Below are 22,991 nucleotides of genomic sequence, written 5' to 3'. Positions count from 1 at the left end.
TCTCAATGAGAATAATTTGGTAAAATAAAAAATATAAACAAATGGGAATTTCGAATTCATCTGGATTTTGGCATATTCATGTAATTGGTGTTTTGTTTAGTGTATATCTTTTTTAAATTCCTATCAGTGGTGTGCATTCATGGATGCCAAGGGCAACCAGGCTTCCCCCCAAAAAATCCAAGAAAGAAAGATATAAAATAATGAATATTTTGTCTGTCTGTGTTCCCTAATTTTGAAAGTTTTGCTGATGGTGTATCATCATCAAGCCTAAACACTATTTTCTTTGAAGGGAAGACGTGGTGCTTTTGAAATACTTTAATTTGTCTCTTTCATTATTCTCTTTTCAGTTCTCTCGTTTCATTTGTCTCTGTTGTGTATTGTTCTTGTATGAGTAAGGTATTCCTTTGCAATCTGTTAACATGTTGTGAATCAGTGTACTGCTCTCTTAGTCTGCACAGTGGGCAGAGAAGCCTGATGGTCTAGACTGGATACACTTCAGAACACTTTGCTCTTTTCTTCCTGTACAACTTTAGATAATGTTACGCATATTATTGGCCTATAAAGTGGATTGGGGTTCAAAGTGTTGTGTGACAGAGTTTTTAGCATGTCCTCATTCCTGTGTGTGTGTGTGTGTGTGTGTGTGTGTGTGTGTGTGTGTGTGTGTGTGTGTGTGTGTGTGTGTGTGTGTGTGTGTGTGTGTGTGTGTGTGTGTGTGTGTGTGTGTGTGCAGTGTACTGTGTTTTAAATCATTATTTTTAAGGCAAGGTTTCTAAGTATGTCTCACCACATTTTACTATTTAATAGAGATAAATAATGTATGTCTTATTCCCTTCCTAGATTTTGACCAATATGCAGCACCTATTGGGGCCTTTGTTGAACTTTGTGTCTGAGACAAAAGTACTGTTTTTTTTGGTCCGATCTAAATATTCCCCCTTAAAGCAATGCCAAGCATTTTTCTGCTCCATAAAGTAGTCAAACAAGCTCGACACTGAAGTGAGATCATAAACTTAGGTGACACTTTCTGTCTCTGGGTTGGACTTTCCTATTGTTATGATGATAAAGCTCAGTGACAGAGAGATATATCCCCATTCCATTCTATTCATCAGGCAGGCAGGTTGTGGGAAACTGTTCTAATTGTCACGGCCGTCTTCCTGGAAGGAATAAGTGGACCAAAGCGCAGCGTGGTGAGCGTACATTACTTTATTTCTAATGTCGCCAACAAAACAATAAACAATACAAAACGACCTTGAAGCTTAAGAGGGCTATAGTGCCACTAACAAAGTCAACTACCCACAAAAACAACAGGGAAAGAAGTCTGCCTAAGTATGATTCCCAAGTATGCTGGCAAGAGCATCCTGTCTTGTACAGAGGTCAACAAGACCTATGGTGTAATCACTACCGTGTCTCGCCACCTTGGCCTGGATGAGGGCAAGGTTCTTGGCAGTCTGGCGAAGTCCACTTCCAAGCAAGGGCTTTGGGATGGAGATGCAATATGGCAGTCATGCCAGCTTATCTCAGCACCCACCTGGTGGAAGAGACATTAGGATCTCAGGCTCTTTCCCCTGTTGCCTCCATCCTCCTCCAAATCCCACCAACATCAGCCGCCTCAGAGCGCAATTGGTCCTCGTTTGGGAACACACACACCAAAGCACACAACAGGCTGACTAATACAAGGGTTGAAAAATTGGTGGCCATCCTGGCAAATTTGAGGCTTTTTGAGCATGACAACGAGCCATCCCCAACAAGGTTGGAAAGTGACAGTGAAGATGAGGCCTCAGAGTCTGATGTTCAAGAGTTGGACATTGAGGAGTAACAGGGAGAAGACATGGAAGCCTGAGAGGAAGACAACCAAAGCTTTAGTTTCTAGACTATCATTTTACAGATGTATGTTGAAAACCTTTTTGGGAGATGTGATGGATTATTGGGGATCATTAGATATTCCCTTTCTTTTGTTGTTCAGTAAAATCATCCCATGTGTCAATACGGACTTTCAGCTCCCCCCAAAGATTTTCTATTGGGTTCAGGTCTGGAGACTGGCTAGGCCACTCCAGGACATTGATATGCTTCTTACGGAGCCACTCCTTAGTTGCCCTGGCTGTGTGTTTCGGGTCATTGTCATGCTGGAAGACCTGGCCACGACCCATCTTCAATGCTCTTACTGAGGGAAGGAGTTTGTTGGCCAAGATCTCGCGATACATGGCCCCATCCATCCTCCCCTCAATACAGTGCAGTCTTCCTGTCCCCTTTGCAGAAAAACATCCCCAAAGAATGATGTTTCCACCTCCATGCTTCATGGTTGGCATGGTGTTCTTGGGGTTGTACTCATCCTTCTTCTTCCTCCAAACACGACGAGTGGAGTTTAGACCAAAAAGCTCTATTTTTGTCTCATCAGACCACATGACCTTCTCCCATTCCTCATCTGGATCATCCAGATGGTCATTTGCAAACTTCAGACGGGCCTGGACATGCGCTGGCTTGAGCAGGGGGACCTTGCGTGCGCTGCAGGATTTTAATCCATGACGGCGTAGTGTGTTACTAATGGTATTCTTTGAGACTGTGGTCCCAGCTCTCTTCAGGTCATTGACCAGGTCCTGCCATGTAGTTCTGGGCTTTTCCCTCACCTTCCTCATGATCATTGATGCACCACGAGGTCAGATCTTGCATGGAGACCCAGACGGAGGGTGATTGACCGTCATCTTGAACTTCTTCCATCTTCTAATAATTGCGCCAACAGTTGTTGCCTTCTCACCAAGCTGCTTGCCTATTGTCCTGTAGCCCATCCCAGCCTTGTGAATGTCTACAATTTTATCCCTGATGTCCTTAACCAGCTCTCTGGTCTTGGCCATTGTGGAGAGGTTGGAGTCTGTTTAATTGAGTGTGTGTCTTTTATACAGGTAACGACTTCAAACAGGTGCAGTTAATACAGGTAAATGTTTTATTTATTTTTTATTTCACCTTTATTTAACCAGGTAGGCTAGTTGAGAACAAGTTCTCATTTGCAACTGCAACCTGGCCAAGATAAAGCATAGCAGTGTGAACAGACAACACAGAGTTACACATGGACTAAACAATTAACAAGTCAATAACACAGTAGAAAAAAAAGAGAGTCTATATACATTGTGTGCAAAAGGCATGAGGAGGTAGGCAAATAATTAAAATTTTGCAGATTAATTAACACAGGAGTGATAAATTATCAGATGGTCATGTACAGGTAGAGAGATATTGGTGTGCAAAAGAGCAGAAAAGTAAATAAATAAAAACAGCATGGGGATGAGGTAGGTAAAATTGGGTGGGCTATTTACCGATAGACTATGTACAGCTGCAGCGATCGGTTAGCTGCTCAGATAGCAGATGTTTGAAGTTGGTGAGGGAGATAAAAGTCTCCAACTTCAGTGATTTTTGCAATTCGTTCCAGTCACAGGCAGCAGAGAACTGGAACGAAAGGCGGCCAAATGAGGTGTTGGCTTTACGGATGATCAGTGAGATACACCTGCTGGAGCGCGTGCTACGGGTGGGTGTTGCCATCGTGACCAGTGAACTGAGATAAGGCGGAGCTTTACCTAGCATGGACTTGTAGATGACCTGGAACCAGTGGGTCTGGCGACGAATATGTAGCGAGGGCCAGCCGACTTGAGCATACAGGTCGCAGTGGTGGGTGGTATAAGGTGCTTTAGTGACAAAACGGATGGCACTGTGATAAACTGCATCCAGTTTTCTGAGTAGAGTGTTGAAAGCTATTTTGTAGATGACGTCCCCGAAGTCGAGGATCGGTAGGATAGTCAGTTTTACTAGGGTAAGTTTGGCGGCGTGAGTGAAGGAGGCTTTGTTGCGGAATAGAAAGCCGACTCTAGACTTGATTTTCGATTGGAGATGTTTGATATGAGTCTGGAGGGAGAGTTTACAGTCTAGCCAGACACCTAGGTACTTATAGATGTCCACATATTCAAGGTCGGAACCATCCAGGGTGGTGATACTAGTCAGGCGTGCGGGTGCAGGCAGTGAACGGTTGAAAAGCATGCATTTGGTTTTACTAGCGTTTAAGAGCAGTTGGAGGCCACGGAAGGAGTGTTGTATGGCATTGAAGCTCGTTTGGAGGTTAGATAGCACAGTGTCCAAGGACGGGCCGGAAGTATATAGAATGGTGTCGTCTGCGTAGAGGTGGATCAGGGAATCGCCCGCAGCAAGAGCAACATCATTGATATATACAGAGAAAAGAGTCGGCCCGAGAATTGAACCCTGTGGCACCCCCATAGAGACTGCCAGAGGACCGGACAGCATGCCCTCCGATTTGACACACTGAACTCTGTCTGCAAAGTAGTTGGTGAACCAGGCAAGGCAGTCATCAGAAAAACCGAGGCTACTGAGTCTGCCGATAAGAATATGGTGATTGACAGAGTCGAAAGCCTTGGCAAGGTCGATGAAGACGGCTGCACAGTACTGTCTTTTATCGTTGGCCATTATGATATCGTTTAGTACCTTGAGCGTGGCTGATGTGCACCCGTGACCGGCTTGGAAACCAGATTGCACAGCGGAGAAGGTACGGTGTGATTCGAGATGGTCAGTGACCTGTTTGTTGACTTGGCTTTCGAAGATCTTAGATAGGCAGGGCAGGATGGATATAGGTCTGTAACAGTTTGGGTCCAGGTTGTCTCCCCCTTTGAAGAGGGGGATGACTGCGGCAGCTTTCCAATCCTTGGGGATCTCAGACGATATGAAAGAGAGGTTGAACAGGCTGGTAATAGGGGTTGTGACAATGGCGGCGGATAGTTTCAGAAATAGAGGGTCCAGATTGTCAAGCCCAGCTGATTTGTACGGGTCCAGGTTTTGCAGCTCTTTCAGAACATCTGATATCTGGATTTGGGTAAAGGAGAACCTGGAGAGGCTTGGGCGAGTAGCTGCGGCGGGGGGGGGGGGGGGGGGGGGGGGGGGGGGCGGAGCTGTTGGCCGAGGTTGGAGTAGCCAGCATGGCCAGCCGTTGAGAAATGCTTGTTGAAGTTTTCGATAATCATGGATTTATCGGTGGTGACTGTGTTACCTAGCCTCAGTGCAGTGGGCAGCTGGGAGGAGGTGCTCTTGTTCTCCATGGACTTCACAGTGTCCCAGAACTTTTTGGAGTTGGAGCTACAGGATGCAAATTTCTGCCTGAAGAAGCTGGCCTTGGCTTTCCTGACTGACTGCGTGTATTTGGTTCCTGACTTCCCTGAACAGTTGCATATCGCGGGGACTATTCGATGCTATTGCAGTCCGCCACAGGATGTTTTTGTGCTGGTCGAGGGCAGTCAGGTCTGGAGTGAACCAAGGGCTATATCTGTTCTTAGTTCTGCATTTTTTGAACGGAGCATGCTTATCTAAAATGGTGAGGAAGTTACTTTTAAAGAATGACCAGGCATCCTCAACTGACGGGATGAGGTCAATGTCCTTCCAGGATACCCGGACCAGGCCGATTAGAAAGGCCTGCTCACAGAAGTGTTTTAGGGAGTGGAGAACAGGAAGGCTTCTTAAAGAAAAACTAACAGGTCTGTGAGAGCTGGAAGTCTTACTGGTTGGTAGGTGATCAAATACTTATGTCATGCAATACAATGCAAATTAATTACTTAAAAATCATAATGTGATTTTCTGGATTTTTGTTTTAGATTCCGTCTCTCACAGTTGAAGTGTACCTATGATCGAAATTACAGACCTCTACATGCTTTGTAAGTAGGAAAACTTGCAAAATCAGCAGTGTATCAAATACTTGTTCTCCCCACTGTATGTGTTATGACTTTTCAACATCTGCCATATCGTTGATTCAGAGATATCTATCTAATATAATTCTGAGTTTTTTATGGGACGCTTCTCTAATGTCAAACATGTGAAGTGTGGTCCACAAGGCAGCTCTCTCGGCCCTCTACTCTTTTCTATTTTTACCAATGACCTGCCACTGGCATTAAACAAAGCATGTGTGTCCATGTATGCAGATGATTCAACCATACTGTGTACGCATCAGTAACTACAGCTAATGAAGTCACTGAAACCCTTAACAAAGAGTTGCAGTATGTTTTGGAATGGGTGGCCAGTAATAAACTGGTCCTGAACATCAAATCAATTCAAAGTGTATTTGTCACGTGTGCCGAATACAACAGGTGAAGTAGACCTTACAGTGAAATGCTTACTTACAGGCTCTAACCAATAGTGCTAAAAAGCTATTAGGTGAACAATAGGTAAGTAAAGAAATAAAACAACAGCAAAAAGACAGGCTACATACAGTAGCGAGGCTATAAAAGTAGTGAGGCTACATACAGACACCGGTTAGTCAGGCTGATTGAGGTAGTATGTACATGTAGTGATTATGCATATATGATGAACAGAGAGTAGCAGTAGCATAAAAGAGGGGTTGGCGGGTGGTGGGTGGTGGGACACAATGCAGATCGCCCGGTTAGCCAATGTGCGGGAGCACTGGAGCACTGGTTGGTCAGCCCAAATGAGGTCGTATGTACATGAATGTATAGTTAAAGTTAACGTGACTAGCTATTTGATAACCTATTCAGGAGTCTTATGGCTTGGGGGTAAAAACTGTTGAGAATCTTTTTTGTCCTAGACTTGGCACTCCGATACCGCTTGCCATGCGGTAGTAGAGAGAACAGTCTATGACTGGGGTGGCTGGGGTCTTTGACAATTTTTAGGGCCTTCCTCTAACACTGCCTGGTGTGGATGGTCCTGGATGGCAGGCAGCTCAGCCCCAGTGATGTACTGGGCCGTACGCACTACTCTCTGTAGTGCCTTGCGGTCAGAGGCCGAACAATTGCCGTACCAGGCAAGTGATGCAACCATGCTCTCGATGTTGCAGCTGTAGAACCTATTGAGGATCTCAGGACCCATGCCAAATCTTTTTAGTTTCCTGTGAGGGAATAGGCTTTGTCATGCCCTCTTCACAACTGTCTTGGTGTGTTAGGACCATTCTAGTTTGTTGTTGAACAAGGAACTTGAAACTCTCAACCTGCTCTACTACAGCCACGTCAATGAGAATTGGGGCGTGCTCGGTGCTCCTTTTCCTGTAATCCACAATCATCTCCTTAGTCTTGGTTATGTTGAGGTTATGTTGTTATTCTGGCACCACCCGGCCAGGTCTCTGACCTCCTCTCTATAGGCTGTCTCATTGTTGTCGGTGATCAGGCCTACCACTGTTGTGTCATCTGCAAACTTAATGATGGTGTTGGAGTCGTGCCTGGCCATGCAGTCGTGGGTGAACAGGGAGTACAGGAGGGGACTGAGCACGCACCCTTGCGGAGCTCCAGTGTTGAGGATCAACGTGGCAGATGTGTTGCCCTAACCACCTGGGGGCGGCCCATCAGGAAGCTCAGGATCCAGTTGCAGAGGGAGGTGTTTAGTCCCAGGATCCTTAGCTTAGTGATGAGCTTTGAGGGTACTATGAGGGCACTAACATCTCTAAAACTACAAATTATTCCCAAAATTCTAGACCTCAGCTCAATGTAGTATTAGTGGGGCTGTTGAACAAGTTGAGGAGATTAAATTACTTGGTGTTACCTTAGTGAAATCCCTGATCAGCTTCTTTCCTCTCCAGCAACTGAGTTAGGAAGGACACCTGTATCTTTGTATGGACTGGGTGTATTGATACACCATCCAAAGTGTAATTAATTACTTCACCGTACTCAAAGGGATTTTCAATGTCTTCTTTTTAATTTTTTACATATCTACCAATAGGTGCCCTTCTTTGCGAGGCATTGGAAAACCTCCCTGAATCTGTGCTTGCAATTCACTGCTCAACTGAGGAACCTTAGAGATAACTGTATGTGTGGGGTACAGAGATGAGGTAGTCATTCAAAAAAAAAATGTTCAACACTATTATTGCACATGGAGTCAGTCCATGCAAAATACTATTTAACTTGTTAAGCAAATCTTTACTCCTGAACTCATTTAGGCTTTCCATAACTTATTGACTCAAAACATTTCATATTTTCATTTTAAGTCATTTGGAAACATTTGTAAAAACATAATTCCACTTTGACATTATGGGTATTGTGTGTAAGCCAGTGACAAAAATCTCAATGAAATCCATTTTAAATTCAGGCTGTAACACAACAAAATTGTGAAGAAGTAAAGGGTGAGAATACTTTCTGAAGGCATTGTATTTCCTTGACACTCCCTACCAAAGTATCCGGATCAATTAGAAAACAACAGGAGTGGACTGGGACAAGAATTTGGCATTGGCATTTTATCTACACCAGCCCACAGTACAGTGAGCAATGCCAACTCCATACACACACCCTATCCCCCTGACCCTACACATCGTCCTTACACACAGGCACTGGTACTGACACGTAACACGGGCAGGACAGTACAGTGTTTCTTAACCCTTTCTGTACCACTGACTTACAAGACATGGTCCTCTTCCTCTTTCTTAACCATCTGATGTTTAAAACAAATACAACATGTTAAACACCACTGGAGATACAACTCACCACTCTAACTGGGCCTCTGCTCGAGCCATTTGTGACCCGATTTAGAAAACTAGGCGTATGTCACAAGTCATGACTTCACAGGAGAGCCGTTGGAACGTATTTTTTTTCTCAAACGTGAACTTTCATGTGCCTTAAAACCTCTCAAGGGTAGCGTCCCACCTGGCCAACATCCAGTTAAATTGCAGAGCGGGAAATTCAAAAATACTAAATTCAAATATTTAACATTCTTGAAAATATAGGTGTTATACATCAAAATAAAGCTTAACTTCTTGTTAATCCAGCCACCATGTCAGATTTCTTTTACCGCGAAAGCAAACCATGCGATTATCTGAGGACAGCGCCCCGCATACAAACAGATGAAAATCATGTTTCAACCAGGCTGGTGCGACACAAAAGTCAGAAATAGCGATATAAAAAATGCCTTATGATCTTCTTCTGTTGCCACTCCAAAAGGTCCCAGTTATATCACAAATGGTCCTTTTGTTCGATAACGTCCTTCATATTGTCCATAAAAACTCAGTTTAGCTCGCTCGCATCAGTCAATAATCCACCCATTTTCCCTCCATCATAATGCATACAAAATGAATCCCAAACGCTACTAATAAAATTTTCCAAACACGTCAAACAACGTTTATAATCAAACCATAGGTATCCTAATACGCAAATAAATGATACAATTTAAGACGGAGAATCGTTATTGTCTTTGCCAGAGAAAAATACCAAAGAATGCGCTTTCTTCGACCCGCTTGGAAACACTACAGACAAAATGGAAGCCTCCTAGAAAAACTAAAATTTCTGGGTCATTTTTTCAAAACCCAGCCTGAAAATCTTTCTAAAGACTGTTGACATCTAGTGGAAGCCCTAGGAACTGCAATCTGGGAGAACTTGGCCTTATAATTAAAGTCATAGCCATTGAAAAAAGTGGTAAGCTTTGGTTTGGTCCTCGGGGTTTCGCATGCCATATTAGTTATGTTATACTCACATACATTATTTTAACAGTTTTAGAAACTGTAGAGTGTTTTCTATCCAAGTCTACCAATTATATGCATACCCTAGCTTCTGGGCCTGAGTAACAGGCAGTTTACTTTGGGCACGCTTTTCATCCGGATGTCAAAATACTGCCCCCTACCCCAGAGAGGTTAATAACAAACTTTTATGCCATCAGTAAATAAGAAATACATTGTTAAAATACAAGCCTAGTTGGTTTAGCCACAGAAAAAGTAATCAACCTTCCCTGTAGCCATAAATGACTGAGATAATGAGTGGATTGGACATGCCTAGAAATTCGTTTGGATTGGTCTGCATCTGCATCTATAAAATGAGCTGCTAGTTATGCGTAGATAATAATTTCTGCTGCAGTTTTTTCTAAATATACCATTTTAGCCATGGAGAACTGCAAATATGTTGCTACTGCTCTCAATAACATTACTGCCCTGAATTTGTCCGGCTCTATCAAAAAAAGTCGGTGGACTTTCTGGAGGATGATCGTGGCGTGCTGACTCTCTCTGACTGAAAATTAATCAGACGATGAGGAAATCCCTGATTTAGGTAAAAACATTTTCATTGAAGAAGACATTGTAGAGTCTTCTGATGACAGTGATGGGGAAGAAATGGCAATCAACAGTGTTGTTATCACGGAAGTAGTTGACCGAGTTTGCTAGTAAAAGCTTGCTGTTAGCTAGCCAGCTGAAGTTTGATGGCTGGTTTGCTACCTAACAATGAACCTATCTGGTTAACTTTAGCTAGCAATGACAATCAATTTGTATTGATAGTAACGTTACTCTATGGATTGGGATTTTAGATCCTTTTTTTATCTAGCTTGCTAACGTTAACGTTACATGTCTAAACAAAAGACCCCAAGTTAAAGCTTACTGTTTGCTAGCTAACGTTAGCAGAGGTTAGATGGCTGACTTGACTTACATATATGAAGTGTGTGTAATGTCAGTGATGTTTTCTCAGAATGCCATTTCGCATTGCTAGTTATAGCACTTTGGTGGAAAGCTGCTGCCATCCCATGTGACAAAAGCAGCAGTGTGGCGTCTCAACAAGGAATTGATGACAATACTTAGGATGTAAAGCATAAACACATTTTGATTATTTAATTGACCTCCAACATGATCGGCACTACTTTTATTGATCTCACATTATTTCTGGATTTTCCAGAGTGTAGTCTGGCTGTCTTCCTTCAGGAATCTGTGGAGAAAATTGCTGTCCCACATCTTGAGCAATAAGACCAGGACAGACCTGTACTGGCAGTGCCAGGTGAACAACTATCAGGTCTTCAGATCTGACAATCTGCCAGAAGCTGTTATATCAGCCAAGCTGAAGAAGCAAGAGCAGCATCTCCTGCTTGTTCAGAGTGAGCGGTCTGTCTACCAGACGATGGTTGCTGACTGCAAGACCACCTGTCAAGACCTGCAGTTGTCTCTGGTGGCCCCTACTGAACCAGCAAGCAAAGTCATCAGGATGCATTACAGCTTTGATTAAGCATGTAAGCAACATTTCCTCCTTTATACTGATTAAGGACATAGATGGCTAGATAGATATACACACACAACAGAAGAAAAAAATATATATATGGGAGGCAGGCAAATACCTTTCACTGAGCTGTGGAAAGACATTGACAGGGGTGAGACAATTAATTGTAATTTATCATAATGTTATTTTGTTGTTTGCAGGCGCACTGTCCTTCTGACCCTATGCAGCCAGGTTCCATCTACTTTTTAACTTTTCGCAAGTGTGGCTTGTTTGGTGTCTACTGTGCAGGAATACCACAACAAGTAAACTATTGATTGATGAAGGCATGTCATCCAGCAAAGGCAGCAGCGCAGACATCAACTACATGCACAATTTCTTCACCAACTACAGAGTTGGGGAAACACAGTTGGACCTGAATTGTGATAACTGTAGTGGCCAAAACAAGAACAAGTTTGTGCTCTGGTATTGTGCCTGGCGGACAAATGCACAAGCTCCACCACAGTCTAAAGTACTACTTAAGTATTTTTGGGGGGTATCTACATTACTTTACTATTCATATTTTTGGCAACTTTTACTTCTACTTCACAACATTCCGAAAGAAAACAATGGACTTTTTACTCCATACATTTTCCCTGACACCCAAAAGTACTCGCTACATTTTGACAGGAAATGTAACGAGAGAACATCCCTGGTCATCCATACTGCATTTGATCTGGCAGACTCACTTAACACAAATGCTTCATTTGTAAATTAGTGTTGGAGTGTGACCCTGGATATTCGTCAATAAAAAAATAATATGAAAATTGGGCCGTCTGGTTACATATATGGAATTTGAAATTATTTATACTTTGACTTTTGAGACTTAAGTATTATTAAAACCAAATACTTTTAGACTTTTACTCAAGTAGTATTTTACTGGGTGACTTTTACTTTTACTTCTGTCATTTTCTATTAAGGTATCATTACATTTACTCAAGTATGACCCCAATACCTTTTCCACCACTGAACGTGGCGTGGGGTTATAGCATTTCTTTCACATGGCCCATCAATTTAGACAAGTGTGTCTGGGTAAGAGCCATCTAATATTTATAAAGTCTTTTGTATCTGGACACTTTCTGTTTACCTGGAATTTTTCCATGTTGTTGGCTACTACCACTTTAAATCTTTACTACACTACTCACTGTTTAGCACATGACCTCTGGTGCTGGATTAAGAGTGTGTGAACAATGCTGAATGGGTGTAGACAAAGGAGAGCTCTCCAGTAGGTACCAAAACATTCAAAGGCCCTTTTCTCAAAAGTGAGTTTACAAGTTTATCAACTTTCAAATCAGAATTACTTTCCCATTGTTCCTCAAAAATGCAGTGTATGATATACCATTTTGTAGCTCTTAGTCTCTACTTTTTACCAATATAAAAAGACCCATTTAAAATGTTGCTACATAAGACCGAATCCAGGTGGTGAGTCACATTTGGTTTGCCTCCCTGTTGTGCTGTCTATCTGTCTCAGCATCTTCTCTGCAGTCACTCGGTGCTTCTTCTTGTTCTCTGTCTACCTGTCTCTCTGCTTAAGCCTTATACTTTATAAAAATAAATCTAACAACTTGGGCTATATTTTAAATCACGTGTCCCCCTGAATGAACATCTACCCTAAGTGTTACTACTACAGAGCTCCAGACTAACATTTTCCTCTGGTGTCACAACATTTTACAGTTGGGGACACCAGCCCTGAGTAATCATCTTATAAAGTCATTCTCATTGCTTTATTAAGAAGTATAAATAATAAACTACTGAGGTATTCAAGTTGTTTCATCTAACATGTCCAAGCAGGAATGCATGATGCAACATAATCCAGTGATTGTCATGAACTTTAGTTGACAACCAACTATAGTTCTTATATTTTACTGTCATAGTAGGACTCCAGAATGTCCAGATTTAGTTGTTTTGGTCAATAGTGATGAATTACATACATCTTCATGTGAACTAACTACTGTACACAGAACGATATAAACGTAACATAAAATGTTGGTCCAATGTTTCATGAGCTGAAATAAAAGATCCCAGGAATGTTCCATACGCACAAAAAGCGTATTTCTCTAAAATGTTGTGCACAAATGTGTTTACATCCCTGTTGGTGAGCATTTCTCCTTTATGGCATATTGTATGGCATATCAAGAAGCTGATTAAACAGCATGATCACAGATACACCTGGTGCTGGGGACAATAAAAGGCCCCTTTAAAATGTGCAATTTTGTCACACATCACAATGTCACTGATGTCTCAAGTTTTGAGGGAGTGTGCAATTGACATGCTAAATGCAGGAATCTCCACCAGAGCTGTTGCCAGATAATTTAATGTTAATTTCTCTACCATAAGCCGCCTCCAACGTTGTTTTTAGATAGTTTGGCAGTACGTCCTACCGGCCTCACAACCACAGACCACATGTATGGCATGGTGTGGGCGACATTGTGAACGTTGTGAACAGAGTGCCCCATGGTGGCTGTGGGGTTATGGTATGGGCATTTTATTGTTGGCAATTTGAATGCACAGAGATACTGTGACTAGATCCTGAGGCCCATTGTCTAAAGCCCTTCTTACATCAGCTGATGTCACAAAGTGCTGTACAGAAACCCATTGTAAAACCCCAAACAGCAAAGCAATGCAGGTGTAGAAGCACGGTGGCTAGGAAAAACTATCTAGAAAGGCCAGAACCTAGGAAGAAACCTAGAGAGGAACCAGGCTATGTTAGGTGGCCAGTCCTCTTCTGGCTGTGCCGGGTGGAGATTATAACAGAACATGGCCAAGATGTTCAAATGACGGTGTGTTCCAGTTCCCGCCAATATCCAGCAACTCCGCACAGCCATTGAAAAGGACAACATTCCACAGTCAATAACCTGATCAACCCTGTCACAACAGATACTGACTGGTTTTCTGATCCACGCCCCTATGTTTTTTAAGGTATCTGTGACCAACAGATGTATTTCTCCATAGATTAGGGCCTAATTTATTTATTTCAATTGATTGTTTTCCTTATATGAACTGTAAGTCAGTGAAATCTTTGTAATTGTTTCATGATGCATTTTATGGTAAGTTAATAAAGGTGTTCTTTGTCATGCTCCTTCCATCTAGAGCTGATGGAATGTTTAGCAGGTGTAAATGTTCTTTGTCAGGTCACATTTCACAATTAAAACAAGTGTATTTTCTCCCCCCCCCCCCTACGGGTGGTTGACCTGACAGGTAAAACGTGTATGTTATTCCCCCCATAGGGGTGGTTGACCTGACAGGTAAAACGTGTATGTTATTTCTCCCCCTAGGGGTGGTTGACCTGACAGGTAAAACGTGTATGTTATTCCCCCCCTAGGGGTGGTTGACCTGACAGGTAAAACGTGTATGTTATTCCCCCCCTAGGGGTGGTTGACCTGACAGGTAAAACGTGTATGTTATTTCCCCCCTAGGGGTGGTTGACCTGACAGGTAAAACGTATATGTTATTTCCCCCCTAGGGGTGGTTGACCTGACAGGTAAAACGTGTATGTTATTTCCCCCTAGGGGTGGTTGACCTGACAGGTAAAACGTGTATGTTGTTTCCCCTCCTAGGGGTGGTTGACCTGACAGGTAAAACGTGTATGTTATTTCCCCCTAGGGGTGGTTGACATGACAGGTAAAACGTGTATGTTATTCCCCCCCTAGGGGTGGTTGACCTGACAGGTAAAACGTGTATGTTATTTCCCCCCCTAGGGGTGGTTGACCTGACAGGTAAAACGTGTATGTTATTTCCCCCCCTAGGGGTGGTTGACCTGACAGGTAAAACGTGTATGTTATTTCCCCCTCTAGGGGTGGTTGACCTGACAGGTAAAACGTGTATGTTATTCCCCCCTAGGGGTGGTTGACCTGACAGGTAAAACGTGTATGTTATTCCCCCCTAGGGGTGGTTGACCTGACAGGTAAAACGTGTATGTTATTCCCCCCTAGGGGTGGTTGACCTGACAGGTAAAACGTGTATGTTATTCCCCCCTAGGGGTGGTTGACCTGACAGGTAAAACGTGTATGTTATTTCCCCTCTAGGGGTGGTTGACCTGACAGGTAAAACGTGTATGTTATTCCCCCCTAGGGGTGGTTGACCTGACAGGTAAAACGTGTATGTTATTTCCCCCCTTGGGGTGGTTGACCTGACAGGTAAAACGTGTATGTTATTCCCCCCTTAGGGGTGGTTGACCTGACAGGTAAAACGTGTATGTTATTTCCCCTCTAGGGGTGGTTGACCTGAGAGGTAAAACGTGTATGTTATTTCCCCCCTAGGGGTGGTTGACCTGACAGGTAAAACGTGTATGTTATTTCCCCCCCTAGGGGTGGTTGACCTGACAGGTAACACGTGTATGTTATTTCCCCCCTAGGGGTGGTTGACCTGACAGGTAAAACGTGTATGTTATTTCCCCCCCTAGGGGTGGTTGACCTGACAGGTAAAACGTGTATGTTATTTCCCCCCCTAGGGGTGGTTGACCTGACAGGTAAAACGTGTATGTTATTTCCCCCTCTAGGGGTGATTGACCTGACAGGTAAAACGTGTATGTTATTTCCCCCCCTAGGGGTGGTTGACCTGACAGGTAAAACGTGTATGTTATTTCCCCTCTAGGGGTGGTTGACCTGACAGGTAAAACGTGTATGTTATTCCCCCCTAGGGGTGGTTGACCTGACAGGTAAAACGGGTATGTTATTTCCCCCCCTAGGGGTGGTTGACCTGACAGGTAAAACGGGTATGTTATTTCCCCCCTAGGGGTGGTTGACCTGACAGGTAAAACGGGTATGTTATTTCCCCCTCTAGGGGTGGTTGACCTGACAGGTAAAACGTGTATGTTATTTCCCCCCTAGGGGTGGTTGACCTGACAGGTAAAACGTGTATGTTATTTCCCCCCTAGGGCTGGTTGACCTGACAGGTAAAACGTGTATGTTATTTCCCCCCTAGGGGTGGTTGACCTGACAGGTAAAACGTGTATGTTATTTCCCCCCCTAGGGGTGGTTGACCTGACAGGTAAAACGTGTATGTTATTTCCCCCCTAGGGGTGGTTGACCTGACAGGTAAAACGTGTATGTTATTTCCCCCCTAGGGGTGGTTGACCTGACAGGTAAAACGTGTATGTTATTCCCCCCTAGGGGTGGTTGACCTGACAGGTAAAACGTGTATGTTATTCCCCCCTAGGGGTGGTTGACCTGACAGGTAAAACGTGTATGTTATTCCCCCCCTAGGGGTGGTTGACCTGACAGGTAAAACGTGTATGTTATTCCCCCCCTAGGGGTGGTTGACCTGACAGGTAAAACGTGTATGTTATTCCCCCCTAGGGGTGGTTGACCTGACAGGTAAAACGTGTATGTTATTCCCCCCTAGGGGTGGTTGACCTGACAGGTAAAACGTGTATGTTATTTCCCCCCTAGGGGTGGTTGACCTGACAGGTAAAACGTGTATGTTATTCCCCCCTAGGGGTGGTTGACTACAGGTAAAACGTGGTTGGGGTGGTTGACCTGACAGGTAAAACGTGTATGTTATTTCCTCACTAAAACGTGTATTTTTCCCCCCTAGGGGTGGTTGACCTGACAGGTAAAACGTGTATGTTATTTCCCCCCCTAGTGGTGGTTGACCTGACAGGTAAAACGTGTATGTTATTCCCCCCTAGGGGTGGTTGACCTGACAGGTAAAACGTGTATTTATTTCCCCCCCTAGGGGTGGTTGACCTGACAGGTAAAATGTGTATGTTATTTCCCCCTCTAGGTGTGGTTGACCTGACAGGTAAAATGCCTCACTTGTTTTTATAAACTACTATGAAAAACATTATTAACAAACTTATTTCAACTTTAACCATTTGAAGTGAAGTGGAGTGAAAGTGAAACAGTGAAATGAAAAGTCATTAGTAATGATGAAAGGTCATTAGGTGCTTCTACACCTGCATGGCTTGCTGTTTGGGGTTTTAGGTTGGGTTTCTGTACAGCACTTGGAGATATCAGCTGATGTACGAAGGGCTATATAAATACATTTTATTTGATTTGATTAGTAATGATGACTATCTTTGGCAGAATGTTCTCAATCTTGTTTGTCACCACAGGAGGTTGGTGGCACCTTAATTGGGGAGGATGGGCTCGTGGTAATGACATGAGCCAACTTAATGGAATGGTATCAAGTACAACAAACACATGATCTGAATGTGTTTGATGACATTCCATTTGCTCAGTTCCATTATTGTGAGCCGTCCTCCCTTCAGCAGCCTCCAGTCCGTCAGGGTTCTTGGTCAGCTAGTTGACAATGCGTGAGACAAAAACTGATGGATTCAATCATTGCAGAATGTACTTTAGTTAATTAATCTGCACTTTTTTCAAAATGTTAAGATGTTTGAGAAATGTGTTGGTAAAATTAAAATGATGTATACATTTTTATTATTAATATATTAAATATAATGCCCATGTTATTTTAGCCATGAAAGAACCACACTCGTATTCCTCTGCGGTGGTTCATGGAGGGGGCACCGCATTTGCTTCCTCCGGTGAGGGACGCACCACAGTGGTCAGAGTGTGGGAGAACATCAACTACTACTACTACTACTACTACTACAACAGCAACGCCTACATCAGCGGGTGAGCAGACCCTGACCCATGAACAGACACCACTGACTCAGTCCAACAGCACTACCCAACAGATCCCACGACTCAGTCCAACAACACTATCCAATTTCTCACCACTCACTCAGTCAAACTACACTACCCAACAGACACCACTGTCCAACTACACTACCCAACAGACACCACTGTCCAACTACACTACCCAACAGACACCACTGTCCAACTACACTACCCAACAGACACCACTGTCCAACTACACTACCCAACAGACACCACTGTCCAACTACACTACCCAACAGACACACTTTCTATATTTATTGTGAAAATCCTTCTCTGTTTCTTTGGTTCCCGCTGAGATACGGCTACAACTGGTCTCCTGTGTTTGGTCACGATGCTGGTGAAGAGCAGGAGATGGAGCCATCGTCCAGGTGTCTGGGAAGTACATCCCTGGAAACTACATCAACAGTGGGCGCTCTCTGTCGGCCGGCCAGCCCTACCATGTCTCCTTTTACCCAGCCCACATGGGCAATGAGCTGAGGCCGCTCAGCTGTCGCTTCAACGGTGCCGACATCACCTCCATCGGAGCCTACTGGGTATTGGTGTACTTGGAAAAGGCTGGAAATAATTTGTGGGGGAAAAGTATGTCTCAATCTTTAGGTTGGTTCCCTGGAAACAGATTAAACCTAGTCCGGGACTAGTTCCTTTTAGTGGAGATTCTCCATTGAACATGATTTTTAGTCAAAGAGTAAAATTAATCTGGGTCTGGGGATCTGACCCTTTACGATTTGGATGTTTGACATAGATGCTGACAGGACTGTTTTGGTATTTAAGATACATTAACTGAGCCGTTTGAAGGTTAATGAATTTGAATGTTTAGAATATCATTGAGTATTTTCTAAATATGCACACTGTTATTTTTGAGGTTACCCCAATGAAGGAGGAGGGTCACGTACGGGTCACATTTGAGGTTGTATTTACCACAACAAATGAAAAGATGAGTATGTTTGACTTCATCAGAATACATTTAATATACATTAGTTCAGCTTGTTATCTTAGCGTTATACAGCAAACAAATGTTTTGTAAGTGTCACACCCTGATCTGGCTCACCTGTCCTTGTGATTGTCTCCACCCCCTCCAGGTGTCGCTAATTATCCCTAGTGTATTTATCCCTGTGTTTCCTGTCTCTGTGCCAGTCAACCAGCGGTTTTCCTTGCCCCTATTTTTCCCAACCTCTGTTCATTTCTATTCCTCCTGGATTCGACCCTTGCCTGTCCTGACTCCGAACCCGCCTGCCTGACCACTCTGCCTGTTCTGACTACCAGCCTGCCTATTCCCTTGTAAACTGTTTTGGACTCAGATCTAGTTTCTGACCCCTGCCTGGCCTGACTTCGAGACTGCCTATCGCCTGGTACTGTTTGGTCTCTGACCTGGTTTATGAACTCTCGCCTGTCCCCGACCTGTCTTTGCCTACTCTCTTTGTTATAATAAATATCGGAGCTCAACCATCTGCCTCCTGTGTCTGCATTTGGGTCTCGCCTTGTGCCCTTATAGTCAGGGGAGCTACCAGCTGGGCACAGACGACAATTCAAAGTCTACTCCACATTGGTTCAACATAATTTCATTAAAATGATGTGGAAACAACATTTATTCAACCAGTTTGTGCCCAATGGGTAGTTATTGAGATAAATTCACATTTTATCCCAATTAAAAGAAAATAGATAACTCAACTTACATACAGAAAAGTTGTTAAAATTGCAATTTTGATTTATATTGACCTTTTAACTTATCTTTTTTTAAATGTATTTTATTTTTTAGCACTTAAGTCCTACACTATATATTTGTATTAATGTGTTAATTGAACTATCAAATATTATGGATAGGTAGTCACAAGTGCCTCGGGGTATTTCACCTTGTCATCTCTATACAAACTTTTATTTTCTCACTTTGTAACTTCTACTGATATTTATCTGGTTCATCTGCAGAAAATGAAATCAGATTGTTTTCCTGTAGTAACATGAACAGGTTGCCAGTGATTTAATGAAGATGTGAGTGTTGTAACAGACTGCAGAAAATGTTGGACAATAATGAAGACGAAAAATTGAGAATCTCATCTGCCCCTCTAGAATTAAATGGAAACACATGTACAGAAGAATGTTTGAAGGGAAGGAGTTCCTCTTGGTGTAATAAAACAACTGAAGATTGGGAGACTGATTTTGAGCGATTTTTGTACACATTCATAGAATCTTGGTACATTCTTGAAATTGTTTGGTTGTTAAATGGTATCTTCCTTTTTATCCCTATTTCAGATCATTAATTTGTTACAATTCAAAAGAACACAATTATTATTTCCTTAAAAAATGTCCATGACACTCCCTCCCAAAGTAGCCTCGACCAATTAGAAAACAATGTCTGACTTCTCAATAGTGACTGACTAAACGTGTTCTTTGTCATGCTCCTTCCAGAACTGATGGAATGTTCAGCAGGTATAAATGCAGTTCTTTGAGGAAGCAGTACACTAGAAGGACCTGGCAGAGACAGAGAGACAAGAAGCTTTCACAGGTTTTGACACACATCTCAAGATAGCACTGTGGGTAACTACACAACTAACTAAATTGAAAATGTGCACTTGTTTTTAATGCATAATACTGGTGTGGGAAATGTTATGAAGTTAATATTCATTATCTCTTGGTGCTTGGGCACAAATATTTTGGCCCTTTTGCCACTAAATTTAAATTTAATGATCTGACATTATTTTAATGTGACAGTAGCTTAGCACTGCAAGAGTGATTGTAGTAAACAAGAGGAGGTTCAACTTTTTAGAGCTGTTTTATAACATTTCACATTAAGAATGGTTTGTTGTTTGTTACGTCACAATTCAAAAGGTTATTTTCTTTTCCCTCCTAGGAAACACTGACCTGACAGGTAAAATGACTTATTTGTTTTGACAAACTACTATGAAAAACATTATTAACTACATTATTTCAAGTTTTACCATTTAAAGTGAAACGGAATGAGAGTGAAATTGACTGAAATTAAAGGTCTTAAGTGTTGATGCCTCACTTTTGCAGAATGTTCTTAATCCTGGTTGTCACAATGTTCTTGGCTGGCTGCTTGGCTTTGCGTGAGTTATAAAAATACAATTCTGAATTATAATTATTAAATAATAGCTTTTGTGCTTTCACCAATTTGTCTTTTTCAGTTAGACAGTTCTTCTTTGAGACATAAACTAATGTATTAAATCATTGCAGAATGTACTTTAGTTAATTCATCTGCACTTTATTCATGATATAAAGATCTTTCAGAAATGTGTTGTTAAAAATAAAATGATGTATATAAATATGTATTATTAATATAGTAAATATAGTAAACATATTGGCCATGTTATTTTAGCCATCAAAGACCCCTACTCGTATTCCTCTGCGGTGGGTCAGGGAGGTGGCACCCCATTTGCTTCCTATGGTGAGGGGCGCATCACGGGAGTCAGAGTGTGGGAGACCAACAACAACTACTACTACTACTACTACTACTACAACTACAACAGCAACAACTACATCAGTGGGTGAGCAGACTCTGACCCATGAACAGACACCACTGACTCAGTCCAAATACACTACCCAACAAACACCACTGACTCAGTCCAACAACACTACCCAACAAACACCACTGACTCAGTCCAACTACACTACCCAACAACCACGACTGACTCAGTCCAACTACACTACCCAACAAACACCACTGACTCAGTCCAACTACACTACCCAACAAACACCACTGACTCAGTCCAACAACACTACCCAACAAACACCACTGACTCAGTCCAACTACACTACCCAACAACCACGACTGACTCAGTCCAACTACACTACCCAACAAACACCACTGACTCAGTCCAACTACACTACCCAACAGACACCACTGACTCAGTCCAACTACACTGCACAACAGACACCACTGACTCAGTCCAACTACACTACCCAACAAACACCACTGACTCAGTCCAACTACACTACCCAACAACCACGACTGACTCAGTCCAACTACACTACCCAACAGACACCACTGACTCAGTCCAACTACACTGCACAACAGACACCACTGACTCAGTCCAACTACACTACCCAACAAACACCACTGACTCAGTCCAACTACACTACCCAACAGACACCACTGACTCAGTCCAACTACACTGCACAACAGACACCACTGACTCAGTCCAACTACACTACCCAACAACCACGACTGACTCAGTCCAACTACACTACCCAACAAACACCACTGACTCAGTCCAACTACACTGCCCAACAGACACCACTGACTCAGTCCAACTACACTGCACAACAGACACCACTGACTCAGTCCAACTACACTACCCAACAACCACGACTGACTCAGTCCAACTACACTACCCAACAAACACCACTGACTCAGTCCAACTACACTACTCAATAGACTTTCATTCTTTCTTTCTTTCTTTCTTTCTTTCTTTCTTTCTTTCTTTCTTTCTTTCTTTATTTGTTGTGTTTATTACATATTCAGTTTATGACCAAACAATATTGTTATCGTATCTAACCCAGAGTACAATATAAAATGTAATTCCTTGATATTCTCTGACGCTACCTGCTGTCTCGGTCTGAATGTGCCTTATCAAAACACAACCAACGTGAAAAGCTTCCTCTGTTTTAGGTTCCAGCTGAGATACGGTAGCAACTGGTCTCCTGTGTTCGGTAACGAAGGGAGTGTAAAGCAGGTGATGGAGCTGTTTAATGATGAGGCCATTGTCGAGGTGTCTGGGAAGTACAACCCAGCAGACTACATCTGCTACCTGGTGTTAACCACCAACATGGGGCGCACTCTGTCAGCCGGCATGCCCAACCAGGTCTCCTTCAACTTCTACCCATCCAACATGGGCAACGAGCTGAGGATCCTCAGCGGTCGCTTCAACGGTGCTGGAATCACCTCCATCGGAGCCCACTGGGGATTTGTGGACATGGAAGGGGCTGGAAACAGTACTCTGGGAACAGCACTGGAAACAGTAACTCCTATTTATTAGGGGAAAAAAGTATGTCTTGCTCTTTGGGATGGTATCCCAGATACAGATTAAGCCTAATCCTGGACTAGTTACTTTCAATGGAGATTCTCCATTCAACATGCTTTTTATTCCAGGAGTAAACTTAATCTGGGTCCAGGAAACTGACCTTACATGATGGACGGATGTTTGACAGACGCTGACAGAACAGTTTTTATTTCACTATCGGTTTTTTATTTCACTTTTATTTCACTGATTGAATTTGAATGTTTTGAGTACTTTGGAAGTACTTTTGAGGTGATTCCTCACTTGAAGCAGTAATAAAATATTTCTTAACATTCAAATTCATTCAGTTCAAATTCTCATGAAGCATCCATTAGATAGGAATATTCAAACAGTCCTGTCAGCTTGGGTCAACATGCATT

General features: G+C 42.8%; 1 protein-coding gene across 1 annotated transcript; it reads left to right on the top strand.

The window, feature by feature from the left end:
• The first annotated feature begins 20,591 nt into the window (after window positions 1-20,591).
• Window positions 20,592-22,690, top strand: LOC139396946 (zymogen granule membrane protein 16-like). Its single transcript, XM_071143878.1, has 3 exons — window positions 20,592-20,661; window positions 20,931-21,099; window positions 22,224-22,690. The coding sequence occupies exons 1-3, from the start codon at window positions 20,592-20,594 to the stop codon at window positions 22,588-22,590; spliced, it is 606 nt and encodes a 201-aa protein (XP_070999979.1). The 3' UTR covers window positions 22,591-22,690.
• The last annotated feature ends 301 nt before the right edge of the window (window positions 22,691-22,991 follow it).

The sequence above is a fragment of the Oncorhynchus clarkii genome, unplaced genomic scaffold (genome assembly GCF_045791955.1).
Source record: "Oncorhynchus clarkii lewisi isolate Uvic-CL-2024 unplaced genomic scaffold, UVic_Ocla_1.0 unplaced_contig_7868_pilon_pilon, whole genome shotgun sequence".
In the NCBI taxonomy this organism is placed as follows: domain Eukaryota; kingdom Metazoa; phylum Chordata; class Actinopteri; order Salmoniformes; family Salmonidae; genus Oncorhynchus; species Oncorhynchus clarkii.
Note: the sequence above shows the minus strand (reverse complement) of the source record. Positions and strands in the feature narration are given on the sequence as shown.

What these genes read in the sequence shown, in the direction of transcription:
- LOC139396946 (XM_071143878.1), top strand. Translation starts at nt 20,592, where the DNA reads ATGCCTCACTTTTGCAGAATGTTCTTAATCCTGGTTGTCACAATGTTC. An exon ending in GGCTGGCTGCTTGGCTTTGC is followed by an intron (nt 20,662 to 20,930) that starts GTGAGTTATAAA and finishes ATGTTATTTTAG; the next exon opens with CCATCAAAGACCCCTACTCG. An exon ending in AGCAACAACTACATCAGTGG is followed by an intron (nt 21,100 to 22,223) that starts GTGAGCAGACTC and finishes CCTCTGTTTTAG; the next exon opens with GTTCCAGCTGAGATACGGTA.